Source organism: Mus pahari, chromosome 18 (genome assembly GCF_900095145.1).
Source record: "Mus pahari chromosome 18, PAHARI_EIJ_v1.1, whole genome shotgun sequence".
Lineage (NCBI taxonomy): Eukaryota > Metazoa > Chordata > Mammalia > Rodentia > Muridae > Mus > Mus pahari.
In genome coordinates, this window is record NC_034607.1 from 1,544,636 (window position 1) to 1,557,796 (window position 13,161).

General features: G+C 46.9%; 2 protein-coding genes across 3 annotated transcripts in view; one reads left to right on the top strand and one right to left on the bottom strand.

Annotated features, from left to right (window-relative positions):
- Pram1 (PML-RARA regulated adaptor molecule 1) overlaps positions 1-5,776 on the top strand; it is a 7,755-nt gene extending 1,979 nt beyond the window's left edge. The window contains exons 2-10 of the mRNA XM_021218424.1: positions 717-2,214; positions 2,288-2,354; positions 2,429-2,505; positions 4,890-4,947; positions 5,050-5,155; positions 5,273-5,435; positions 5,514-5,547; positions 5,627-5,661; positions 5,745-5,776. Coding sequence (XP_021074083.1) covers positions 717-2,214; positions 2,288-2,354; positions 2,429-2,505; positions 4,890-4,947; positions 5,050-5,155; positions 5,273-5,435; positions 5,514-5,547; positions 5,627-5,661; positions 5,745-5,776 — 2,070 coding nt within the window. The remainder of the gene's footprint in view (positions 1-716; positions 2,215-2,287; positions 2,355-2,428; positions 2,506-4,889; positions 4,948-5,049; positions 5,156-5,272; positions 5,436-5,513; positions 5,548-5,626; positions 5,662-5,744) is intronic.
- Positions 5,777-6,428: 652 nt separating this feature from the next.
- Hnrnpm (heterogeneous nuclear ribonucleoprotein M) overlaps positions 6,429-13,161 on the bottom strand; it is a 40,448-nt gene continuing 33,715 nt past the window's right edge. Inside the window, exons 13-16 of one of the 2 annotated variants that reach the window (XM_021218133.2) lie at positions 12,422-12,475; positions 9,751-10,553; positions 8,961-9,012; positions 6,429-6,854 (exon numbers count right to left, since the gene is read on the bottom strand). In XM_021218133.2, coding sequence (XP_021073792.1) covers positions 6,691-6,854; positions 8,961-9,012; positions 9,751-10,553; positions 12,422-12,475 — 1,073 coding nt within the window. In that variant the 3' untranslated portion in view covers positions 6,429-6,690. The remainder of the gene's footprint in view (positions 6,855-8,960; positions 9,013-9,750; positions 10,554-12,421; positions 12,476-13,161) is intronic. The other variant, XM_021218135.2, reaches the window with a different exon arrangement.

Here is a 13,161-nt window from a genome sequence, read left to right on the forward strand (position 1 = left end):
AAAAAAAAAAAAAAAAAAAAAAAAAAAAAAAAAAAAAAACCAAAACAGAGGAAGAGGAGAGACCCATGCATTGAGTGGTATGCATTACAGACAGGGCAGAGACTATGAGAGGGGGAGGGATGCTGCTGAGTCATTCAGGGACTGTTCGCTTTCCTCAGAGATGAACTCAGAGATATGGAGCAGACACTTTATAGGCCTCCTTTAGGGCAGCAGACCACGGAGGAGCCCATTACAGTGATCTGGACTGTGGAGGACAGTTCCTCTAGCTGGGGGTGACAGTGACAAGTAGTTGAAGTCCAGATGTATTTTGATATCAGAAAAAAAAAAAAAAAAAAAAGACTGGGGAGAACCTGGTGATCAGGCAGAGGGCAAAGAGAGGATCAAGGGGGAGCAGTGGCACAAAGGTTGAAGATGCTGGGAAGGTATTGTTGATCAGAAGCCAGGGCCATTGGCTAGTGGAGAGGCATAAGTCGTTAGATCCGGTTAGAGGTTAGACACAGCTTAGGTGTGGAGGGTGTGGGTTCCAGGAACCTGGGGACAGGAGTAGTTCTTACCCAAAAAGAGAAGCTAGCTGAGTCTGGGGAGGAACCAATGTTAGACTGGGAACCTAAGGGAAGAGGAGGCTGATGGGCTTGTGTGCCTGTGACCAACTGTAACCAGTTCTCCATCTGCCGCCTTGTTATGAGAGCCTTCCTGAATGACCCATGTCCTTTTAGGGGAGCAATCAAGACTTCCGGAACCTCCAAGCTAAGTTCCAAACCTCTCAGCCAGAACGTGGAGAACCGGTCAGAAAAAACCCAAAGCCTGAGTTAAACAAAGTCCTGAAGAAATTTCCACAGACTGAGTTAAGTGAGCAGCCCAAGAAGTCCTCACAGTCTGAGCTCAGTGCAGTGTCTCTGAAACCACTGCAGCTGAAGTTTGCAGACCTCCCCAGGAAGCCCCCACAGCCTGGAGTTCTTAAAAAGTCACCACAGTCTGAGTTCACTCATCTAGCCAACAAGCCTGTACAGGCTGAACTCCCAAGGAAGCCTCTACATCCAGAGTTCACTGGTCTCAAAAAGCCTTCCCAGGCTGAGTTCACAGATCTCAAGAAGCCCCCACTGCCCCAGTTTGCCAGCCTCCCCAAGCCCCCACATCCTGAATTCCCTAATATCCCCAAGAAGCCCCCCAAACCTGAGTTTGGAGAGCTCTCCAAGAGATCTCCACAGCTTGAGGCAATCCAGGAGCCTAGTGGGCCTGCCCAGAAGCTCCTGAAGCCCGAGCTCAACAATCCTGCCAGGCCTCTAGTAGAGCTCAAACCCAAGAAGTTTTGGTACCTTGAGTCCAATGAGGCCTCTCTGAGGCCCTTGTCATCTGAACCCAGTACCTTTCCCAAGAAGCCACTGCAGCCTGAGGCTGTTGGTTTCTCTAGGAAGTCCCTGACACAGTCAGAGTCCATCGAAGTTTCTCAGATATCCCCCTCTAAGTGTGGGTCCAGTGAGTTTTACTCTCACTCCCCACAGCCTGACATCAGTACCTTTCCTAAGAACACCGTGCAGTCTGAGTTCAATGAGAACTTTAGGAAACCTTCATATCCTCAAGCCACTGGTTGCCCCAAATCCCCAAAGCAGCCCATGTTCTATGAGATTCCCCAGACACCCCCCTGGAAGCCTGAGTCATGTAACCCCCAGTCTCACTCCCCGCTGCCAGACTTCAATGCATTCCCTAAGAAGCATCCACAGCTCCAGCCAAGTGACCTTACCAGGGCATCCTCGGAACCTGAAGTCTGCAAGGTTCCCAAAAAGACTCAGCAGTCAGACCCCAATGTGCTTTCTAAGAAGCCCTCACAGCCAGAATTGGGTCACCTCCCTAGAACATCCTCGGACCCCGAGTTCAGCTCGCTCCCGAGGAAGTTTCTGCAGCCTCAACACGGCAAGTTCTTCCAGCCTGAGTTCCCCAAGGGTCTGCCTAGAAAGCCCAAGCTTCCTGGTTCAGTGTCTGAATGCTCCCTGCCCTCTGCTAGTGCGGGCTCCTGCTCCCAGTGCCCTCTCAGTCCTGGGCTTAAAGTCCCTGGGATACCCCGCTGGAGATCAGAAGACTTCCAAGTCCAGCGCCCACCCCGACGGCGGCCCCTGCCCTCAGCCAGCAGCCTGGGACACCCCCCAGCCAAGCCCGCACTACCACCTGTCCCCATCAATATCCAAAGCTTCAGGAGAGCCCCAGCAACAGCCACAGGTAAGGCTCAGGCAGAGGAGGGTGCTAAATATCTGTGCAGAGCCATTTCCCTTCCTTGCCCTTTCCTCCACAGCTGTACTGAAGACGGGCTCTTCTACTGGGACCCACTTCCAAGCCCAACAACCTCAACATATTGCACAGTGAGTGTATGGAGAGTGGGGCCAGACATGGGTGTGAGGCTAAAAGAAAGTCCTCATTCTAAGTATCCTTTCAGGAACCCAGATGAAGTCTATGAACTGTATGATGCTGTGGAGGCCACAGATGACTCTAGTATCAGCCCCAGAGGCAGAGGTTTGTAGGTGGTCTTGGTGGTTGGTCTGGGCACCCATGAAACATTAATTGCAAAGGCATTCTCTCATGCCCTAGGTTCAACACCACAAAGTGATCCAGACAGGCCAGATGGTGAGGCAGGGAAAACCCAGAGGTACCCAAGCAGCCAGGTTTGCTGTAGGTAGAGGCATGGTCCAGTGAGGTGACAAGAGAACGAACAGCAATAAAGAATTGAAGAAATCAGAGTTGGCAAACAAGACTAGACAGTGTCTTAGGCAGGGAATGAGTGAGATCATGGCATGGCATGTTCCCTTTATAAAGCCTAGTACTCATGTGCACAAGAGACATGGTAAAGCATTAGGTTGCAAAGCTGGGTACAATGTTATAATGCACACCTGTAACTTCAGCATTTAGAAGGGGGCAAGATGATCAACCTTGGCTACTTAGTAATCAAGACCAACCTGGATTAGATGAAACCTTGCAACAAAACCAAAGCAAATCCTACCCATCGGATTCCTTGCAGCCCATTCTAGGAGGATGCCCCAGCAAGATGTACGTGAAATCAGTTTAGGCTGGAGGCAGTGTGGCAGAAGGTTCTTTTAAGTCAACTCAAGGGGCTCCAGGACTGATGCAACATGAGTTTCTATGAGAAAACTGCTGATTCTGAAGCTACAGCCAAGGAAGGTACCCCATTACCAAGTTCAAATATCTAAGACTAGATCAACCAGTTGATTCCATCTGTTGGGATTCCAGCTGAGCTTCTCTTCCCCTGACTGTCTTACTGGGCCTCCTAGGAGGGGACTCTAGACTTTGAGATCCACTCGCTCCCCTGGTCCCAGCTGGAGGTCCTCATACAAAGCCAAGTGCCTTCAAATTCTCCTGCCCTTGCTCCTTCCTGGGCCCCTTTTGTTTGCTTATTGTGGTATAACCATGACAATATTTGCAATACTTCCTTTAGTTCTTCTTTATTGTTTCTGTGTAACAGTCCTGGCCATCCTGGAGCTCACTCTGAAGACCAGGCTCTCCTTGAACTTTAAAGATCTGACTACCTCTGCCTCTTAAGAGCTGGTGGTAGTTTCTTACCTCGCCCCCTCATGCTTCCATGAGAGGCTGGTGAGAGCCTTGACAACTGTTTCCAAGGGTCTGCTTTTCCTAAATAGACCACACCCCTGGCCCCCAATGACTTTAGTAATATCCTCCCAGTCTTTATCCACCTTTCTTCAAGGTCATGATAAAATATACTAGACTTCTATGAGTTTCTTTCAGAGGAACATGGTGTGAGCCTTCCTCTGGGCACAGAGACTCTTAAAGGCTGCTTTGAGCATTTCGATGATCTTTCTAGTACCAGAGTTGCCCAAAACCATTAGCTTCTCCCTCCTGCACTTGGGTTCCTTTGAAGTATGACAGCCCACCTCTTTGTTCAGCTGGGGACTCATCTGGGAGATAGTCAGGGTTCAGCCTTTCCAGGATATGTGCAGACCAAAAAAAGGGCAGTCTTTCAGTGTCCTGCTCAGAACAAGCTGTAGGATAACCCAGGATCACAGGATCCAGTAACATCACAGTCAAGTTTGCTTCTGTGAGACCACACAAGGCTGAGGCAGATGAGAGAAGCAGGTGCAGTACAGGTTCTAGGTAGGAACCAGCTATCTGCTGGAATGGAGATCAAGTGGTACATAGATACCCCCTCTGTGGGATGCTCATCAGAAAAGACTATTAGTCTGAAATGTCCACAGTGACATTTGGGTCATTAACAAAATGAGGCTTTTGATTCAGGCCCTCGATCACTCAGGCTTCAAGAGGTTGGCATGCAAACTCTCTGCTAATCGTTGGACTCACTCTGGAAGCCTGGCTTATTACAAGTTAGCTCCCCTGGGAAAATGGCCATTCAGCATCAGCAGCAGAAGGTTCAGGCTAAGAACCCCACCCTGGCTACTACTCAGAGGCAAGCAGTGGATGCCATAAGAGAATGCCTGTTTTTAGGTCTGAATCCAAATCTTATAACTTCCACCATATTCTGGAAGGCAGAAGCAAAATGGCTCCCAAAGCCTAACAACTTCTAGGCTGGTCATGGTGGCTACACCTTTAATCCCAGTACTCAAGGAGGAAGAGGGAGATAGGTCTGAATTCCAGGGTAGCTTGGTCTACATAACAAAAAGCCCACCCCACAAATCCATCCCACCTTTACAATTTTACTAGCTGGGTAGCCTTAGACAGCCGACCGACTTCTCAGCCTTTATTTTCCTCACCAAAGTGAACCTTACCCACAAAATCTGAGAAAGGTAGAGAAAAGTGGTTGAGATTCAGGGATCACTGAGAACCCAGAGTGGGTAAGATCATCTCACAAGTCATTAGGGTAGAGGTCTACAGCAGGGGGCCTTTGTCCTGACTCTGTCCAATGTTCTCAGATGAAATGCAGTCTACCCAGGAAGCCACCAGATGGCCTCAACAGGAGCCAGAGCTCAGGTACACAAGGCAAATGGGGTATTAAGGTGTGTTGGGCTGAGCTCTGGTACTCTGATGGGGCTACTTCTTACTCATAAATACTCCAATACCCGGGTCTTTCAGGAAGAAGGCCACTCAGCCACAGCAGCTGCCAGCTACAGACCCCAAGCTGCTGAAACAGATCAGGAAGGCAGAAAAGGCTGAGAGAGAGTTTAGAAAGAAGTTTAAGGTGAGAACATGGAGTAAAGAGTTCTGGGAGGATTGGTATCTAGGACCCAGGACTTCCATCCTGAGGAAGAAACCAATCTAACAGCAGAAGTTAAGTCTTAACATGATGTTCTCCAAGTTTGAAGGTGAGATTGTGATTCACACAAAGATGATGATTGACCCCAATGCCAAGACCCGGCGTGGGGGTGGCAAGCACCTGGGCATCCGGCGTGGAGAGATCCTAGAAGTGATTGAGTTCACTAGCAAGGATGAGATGCTCTGCCGGGACCCCAAGGGCAAGTGTAAGTGTGCTTGGCCTACATCCAGATAAAGGAGGGGTGCAAAGGCTGAGAATCCACTCTATTCATTCTCTCCTGCAGATGGCTATGTGCCCAGAACTGCATTGTTGCCCTTGTAAGTGTTGGTCCTGCCTGGGTGGAATGGGTTACAGCAGGGTTGGCCTCTGCTGACTATATCATGCTCTCTCTGCCAGGGAAACAGAGGTATATGATGACGTCAGCTTTGGGGGTATGTACAGTGATTCCCCATAGGGATGCTTTGTATCATGCCTCTGTGGCACAGGGTCACTTGAAATTCATCCTTCTCTGTAGACCCTCTGGACATGCAACCATTTCCTCGGTGACAATATGGGACAGCAGATAAGCGGGTTCCAGGACCAACAGTCCAGCCACTATTCACTCAGGAGCCCAGGAGCCCAGCCTGGCAAACAGACACCCAAAGGCATGCACTTATATAAAACTTCTCTTTAAAATATCCTTGTTTCTTGTCTTTTCTCTCCTTCCTAACAGGCACACACAGTAGAACACAGGCATATGCCTGGCACCAAAGGTGGGGGGGGGGGGGGAGAATCAGTTACCCTCCCAATTGAAAGGAGCTGATGAGAGGATACATCCACGCACAACTTGGATGACTAGTAGCTGCACCAGAAAAGCCCTTGTAGGCTGCAAACATTTGTGTTGCCAAGAGAGTGAGTCTATGATGACCCATCACTGGTGGGGCTCCTGCCTAACAAGACATCATTATGAAGTACACCCCAAACACTGACATTTTCAGTGGGCTTGAACAAAGAAAAGCCAAAGTGAAGTGAGCTGGGACTCTTAGAAATGCTGTAAGATACTTCAGGAAAATGACAAGATACCCAGGAAAATGACAACCTTCTAGAATCTTTGGGGCCCACACACAAGCAACATTGAGGGTGAGATCCCTGGTGTTGACAGCTCTGCAGATCTCAAATGGCCACCTCTACAAAATACACAAAAACAAAAAAGGCAAGCCACTTTCAGGAACTGGTATTTATTATCAAAGTCATATTTGATGTCAACAAGATGCCACAACTACAAAAAAAATTGTGCACATTGCAATCTCAATGCAAACAGTCAAATGGAACCCCAATCATTAAAAAATTAATTCAAATTACCCCAAAAAGCAACTGAATTTTTTAAACATCTTTATACATCCAGCCAACAAATTAAAATGGTTAACAAGAAAAAATACAAATTCAGAGGTCTGGTATTGATGTTTAAAAAAGGCAACTGCTTAAGCATTTCTATCAATTCGAACATCAATCTCTCGGCCACTCAGCTTCATGCCATTCATCATCCGGCAGGCTCTCTCAGCCACCTCTGGAGACTCAAACTTAACCACACCGCACCCCTTGGACTTTCCGTTCTCCATCTTGATGTCGGCGTACAGCACGTGGCCTGGCACAGGGAGGGAAGAAGAGACCACACGCATCAGGCAAACCCAGAGCTCAGCATCAGTCTGGGCTCCACTCAGTCCAGATCACCTGTTGGATTTCGGTGACATAGTCAAAAAGGAGAGACCCTTGTGTATGAAGTGAATGCTCAGAACACCAAGTATGGTAGCGCCAGCAACTACAGCCCCTTCCACTACATTGCCATTGTTCTCCAAGCACGACAGCAGCCTAACCCGCTGTGAAGAACCTGCCAACTGGCTTCAAATGTTTGTCCTTATGCTCCAGAAAGTTACAGAGAGAGGGAACTGTGGAGCCAACTTTAGATTAGAATTCTAGAGGGTTGACTATTGAATACAATCATCTTGTCACAAGACCATTATCTATATGATGGTTCTGTAAGACAGGTATACTTAGTGAGTAGCTTATGGACCTATATGATGATTATGTACCCAGGTATGTGTCAAGCACAAAAGAAATGGGTCTATAATAAAGTAAGAGTCAAAGACAGATTAGTACAAAGGCCCATAATTCTAGTACTACTAATGGCTTGGGGAGAGATGACATTCCAGTGGCTCCTCATGATAAAGTTCTGAAAGATAATAAGTATAAATTCATCAGAATAAACATTCCTGCTAGAATAGGACACAATGGTACACACCTGCAATTCCAGTAATTGGGAAGCTAAAGCAAGATTTTGCGTTCTAGGCCAGTCTGGAGCCACCTGGCAAGGCCCAGGCTCAAAAGGGAATGACAAGACAGAAGAAAAAAAAGAGGGAAAAGTGTCTCACCTGTAATCCCAGCCCTTGGAAGTTGGAGGTAGAAGAATCAAGAACTCAAGGTCACTAAGGATGCAGCTCAGTGGGCACAGTGCTTTGCCTAGCATGCATAAAACCCCTGGGCTGAGTCCCAGCATTTGTACAAACCAGGCAGGGTGGCTACCTCTGTAATCCGAGCATTCATGAGGTAGAAGAAGACTACAAGTTCAAGGTTATTTCCAGCTATAGTGAGGGCCCGTCAGAGTTTTAAGAGGCCCAATCTACACTCTCCCCTCTCCCCCCTCCAAAAAATACAACAAAGAGTTTAAGGACATTCTTGACTACATAAGTACTTTGGAGCCTATTTCAAAAAGAGAAAAGGAAGAGGAAAAAAGTAAAGTGGCAGAGACTTATCTGGCAGGAAAGCAGAGAATATATCTGAACATATAACTCATGTTCAAGGGCAGGAGAGAAATGGAACAACGTTTCCAGAATCTTTTGAATTTGCATTTTCACAGAAGTGGGGAGAGTGACACATTCCATTCCCAGTTTTTGGAATATCTAGTTACAATAGTGACTGTTGTGAAAATTAAATTAAGAGAATCACGGGACTAGGAAAGAAGGTTGGCTTTGACTCTACAGCTTATCCCAAAGAATCAAGGAAAGCACCAAGAACATTGGAATGTGAGCCATTTCCAGATGAGGAAACAAGAAACAGGTGTCTGGACCCGGCAGCTACCCACATCTTGGTTTAGCTCAGAAGGTAAAATGCAAGCAGGGGAAGACTGCATCCTGGTCATCAAAGAAGCTTTCCAGAAAGGTTGCCTCGTGTTAAGAATCCACAACCAGAAACTTTCACCCCATACTGTGTGCTCAGATCTACAACTGCTGAGCATGAGGAACCAAACCAGCTATGAGTTTAATGGAGGAAATCAATTTTTCTTAAATTTACTTTTTGCGTTTTACAAGTCTGTGACCGTAGGAATACTGCTTTGCTGACTCTTATGTAAAAAGATGAAAATACTGCCTCGTCTCAGAAACTCTGAAAAAGCAGGAGTGGTAGCATTCACCTATAGTTCCAGCAAGTGCAAGGCAGAGTTTTGCTTAGGTCTGCTTCCAAAAACTAACTAGAAAAGAACTGCAAGGATGAAATGAGCACACAGCATGACACATACCAGGACACCCAACACCTGCCTGTATACCTGCAGAGGTAGAACAATGGCAAGGCCCATGGTTGCTCTAGAGCTCATGGACAGTGGTTGTTAAGACTAGGAAAGAAGCTTCACTGCTCCAACTCAACCGCATCATCAAGCCACAACACAGGAAAGCACAGAGAGCCTATTTTAAACACTTACCACATTCATTGAATTTGTCCTTTAGCATCTTCCATGTAAAATCAAATGGGAGCTGAGGAAAAAAGAGGCAGACTAATCTGTGATACAACAAAGTCTTAATGTACAAACATTATAATAGATGCGAGAATTAGGACATGCAGGCACTTGGGCTGGGTGTGCAGCTTATGGGGTATATACAGTGATTTGCCTAGTATGTATGTGTACAGCCCTAGATTTAATCCCCAGTAATCCCCCAAACTACCAAAAAATCCTCACTTCCTGACCTCTTTAAGACAATCAGCAGGGAACAAGTCCATGTAGAATTAGGCTATTAAGTGGCACAATTTGGTGACAAAACATAACTCAAGCACAGCTACCTTTCTCAGAATCACTGTGCCAAGACTGAAGTGCTCCTCAAGCCAAGGGATCAGAAACTGCAGACCTTTAGAGCTCAGTCTACTCCTCACCTGGCATATCACAGGCAAAGGCCAGGCTATTGTATTTTTGTTTCTTTGTATTTTGGAGACAGTGTCTCACATGGTAGCTCTTGTTAGACTGGATTTCAGAGTGCCACCTCACCTTTGCCTCTAGAGTGCTGGAATTAAAGGAACGGACCATCATGTGGCACTAAGACTACTGCTCTTCCAGTAACCCCTCAACTTCCAGCTCAACTCTGGAGCTAGGCAAGCTGTACCACCCATACTGTCCAATTCTCCCTTCATCAAACTTCCCGCTCCAGTCTACATCACTCAGTTCACTGGCCTCCCCACTTCACAACAACCAGAAGAAATTCCACTAAAGAACCACTTACATTTCTCACAAATATCTGGCAGGCCTTCCTGGCTACTCCAGGTGCATGGCCTCCAGCTCCGCCAAAGGAACCTGCGAAGCTTCCTCCAAAGTTGCCCCGCTCCATCTCAATGGCTCGGTCAAAGCTAGCACCGCCGGCTCCACCCATGGCCAGGCCCATTCGCTCAATACCAGCGCCCAATGCTGGGCCCATGGCAGGGCCCATACGTTCCAGGCTGTTGGCGCCCATTCGCTCCAGGCCCATGCGCTCAAGACTGTTGGCTCCCATACGCTCCAGGCCCATGCGCTCCAGGTTGTTGGCGCCCATGCGCTCCAGGCCGGTGGCCATACGATCCATCACAGGACCCATGCGCTCCAGGCTAGCCCCCATGCCTGTGGGCACCATCCGATCCATGCTTAGGCCCATGCGTTCAATGGCAGGACCCATGCGCTCTACACCAGAGCCCATGCGCTCAATGGTTTGGCCCACACGGTCAATGGGTGCGGCCATGCGCTCCAGGCCGAAGCCCATGCCGGCACCCATGCGCTCCACACCAGAACCAATGCGCTCCATGGTCTGGCCCATGCGCTCAATACTGGAGGCCATGTGGTCAAGGCCTAGTGGGCCCATGCGCTCGATGCTAGAGCCCATGCGCTCAACTGAGCCCATGCGGTCCATGACCAGGCCCATACGCTCAATCTCAGAGCCCACTCGATCCATGCCATGGCCTAAGCCTGCGCCCATGCGCTCCATGCCAGCACCGCTAATGCGGTCAATGCCAGGGCCCATCCTCTCGATCCCAGGGACACTGCCTCCAGCTCCACCTGAAACAGGAGTAAAAAGCACAAGTGGAAGTCAGAGACTTATGTAGATGTTTATATACCAATGTATCCCTGGCTGGGCACTTCAGATCCTAAGCTCAAACACAAATCAGGAAGTCATGCTCAAAGTAATTTACTAATTAAAAAAAAAAAAAAAAAAAATGTTAGCATTGAAATCCACACAATCATCCTTTCCACCTCACAGCACAGGTAAAAATTTCACAATAAAATTTAGAAGGAATAAAAACTTCACCTCCATACTGGCTATGAGTAGTTATACTTCAATTTCTAAAAACCTTTGTAGTTTCCCCATCAGCAGACATTAGAATGCTCTTTTAAAAAAAGCGCAGAAAACGTCATACTCAGGGTAACTGACAGGAGACAATTCAAAGTCACTTACAACCTTCAAGTTGAAAGAACCCCTGTCCCTCTTAAAATGCCCTGCTGACAGCCACTATGACTGCAATTCCTTAGCACTTCCAGGGCACAAAATAATCACACAGCCATGTAAGCAGAAGATAAAACAAAAATATACACAAGCATACAAACTGATCTTTTTCTGGAACCTTTCCCTCTAGAAGGGAAATTGATAGCTACTTCATTGGCTTTGGAAGAAAGATGCTAACAGCATGGCAAGTTCAATTCTGGAAGAGGCTAAGGGTCAGAGACCAGTGCACAATGACTCTTACGGTAAAGCTTGCAAATCTAGACAGGGAAGGTCTGACTATCACCAAGGCCATGACCCCACCCACCACTTAACCAAGCAGAGCTAGTTCAAAACTGAAGTTTCATAGTGCCCATTTCACAGCATAGCAGTCTAGCCCACAGCTGGCCCACTACTGACACAAGGTGCAAATTTACAAGAGATCACTCAGCAATTTTTCTAACAGTATATAACTGGCCAAAGCTGTGTGACCTGGCACAAATCAACTCATCTCTCTGTGCCCACTTCTGTGGCTGAAATGTAGCACACTGGTTGGCAAAATCCAAGCACAACTTCAAGAGTAGCATTTTAGAACAGAAGTAGCTCACAAAGTAAGTTCTTCACATTTGCAAGGGGAAAAGAGTTGCGGGCTCAACACAGAATATAGTAATGTTTCTAGCAATAGAGTAATATATGCCCACAGCAGCAGACCCAGGAAAGAATTTAGCAAGGATCCTACAGAAATGCCTGGCAAGTGGGCCGCCATGGGGAAAGCCAAACTCAAAGATTAGGGAAAAAGGGAAGGTGGAGTGGGTAAGCTTTAAAAGGTAAGGTTAGGGCTGGAGAGCTGGCTCTGTGGTTAAGAGCACTTAGTATTCTTGCAAAGTACCAGAATTCACGTAGTTTCAACTCTCAAGAGATCTGCTGCCTCTGGTTTCCACTTGCATACATACATACATACATACACACACACACACACAAACACACACACGCGCGCGCGCACACACACACACCACTCACTCTCTTAAATCTTCATAGTACATTTAATTCTAAGTGCTCATAAAACTACCATGGAAGATCATATACCAAAATGTTTGCAACACTCAATGCACACTGGGCCTGCACGCAGGTTCCAACAAACATTTGTCTTGCATTAGGTGGTGCACTTTTCAGGTGCACTTTTCAGTTTTAAGACTTTTTACTTTTATAACCTTCAGAGGTTGTACCTATTAGTCTCCTCCCCCCATTTTATAGGTAAGTTTTGTCACTTATCATAAGCCACACAGGAAAAGGCAACAATTGATACCACCCTGGGTCACCTGTGTCACAGCCCATCTTTGTCACATTATTGATGACTTCCCATTAAGTGCTCATTCTAACAACAACAACAACAACAACAACAACAACAACAACAACACACAAGAGCATCAAGCTAAGTGATTCCTACCTCCTCCCTGTTTTGCAATGATCTCTCCTCTCTTCAGTGCATTACTTAGGATTTCTAAGGAAATCAGGAAGAAAAAATAATTAGCCAAATTGTTCTAAAACAGAAACCTGCTCATTATGTTCTAAAAGTATATATAAGAAAAGGGTACGGGTTTGAGAAACATGTATATAACATCATTTTACAAAAAAACAGGAAAGTCACAATGCTAAGACTCCTTGTAACTTGAGTAAGGCACAGTTTACAGGGGTGCCTGCAAATTTGTCCAGCAAAGAGAACAAAGAGGAGGGCCCTCAACCCTCGCTCAGTATCAGTTTTCTAAAGGTGGTCTGGAAACTCTTAGTACTGAGACTTCCTCAGTGGACAGGAAACCAAGGATTCTTCAGATCTTCTGGAACCTGCATGGACTCTTCTCTGCATCACAAAGTAAGTCAAAGAACCTGTACAGAGCAGGAGGTGAGGACTTTGAGCACCCAATGAGTAGACAGTATGTGGTGGTGACAAAGACAAAGAATTACCTCCCTGCTCCACTGTCCCATAGAGAAAACACTGTTGTTTGCTGGCCAATGGCTCATCTAAGCCTCCTTAAGTTTGCTACTGCTACTATTAATACCCTCCTTAGAAATCTAAAGCTTTAGCTTCTATCAAGGGTCCTTAAAATATATCAAATTTGAGCCAGGCGTGGTAGTGCACGCCTTTAATCCCAGCACTTGGGAGGCAGAGGCAGGCGGATTTCTGAGTTC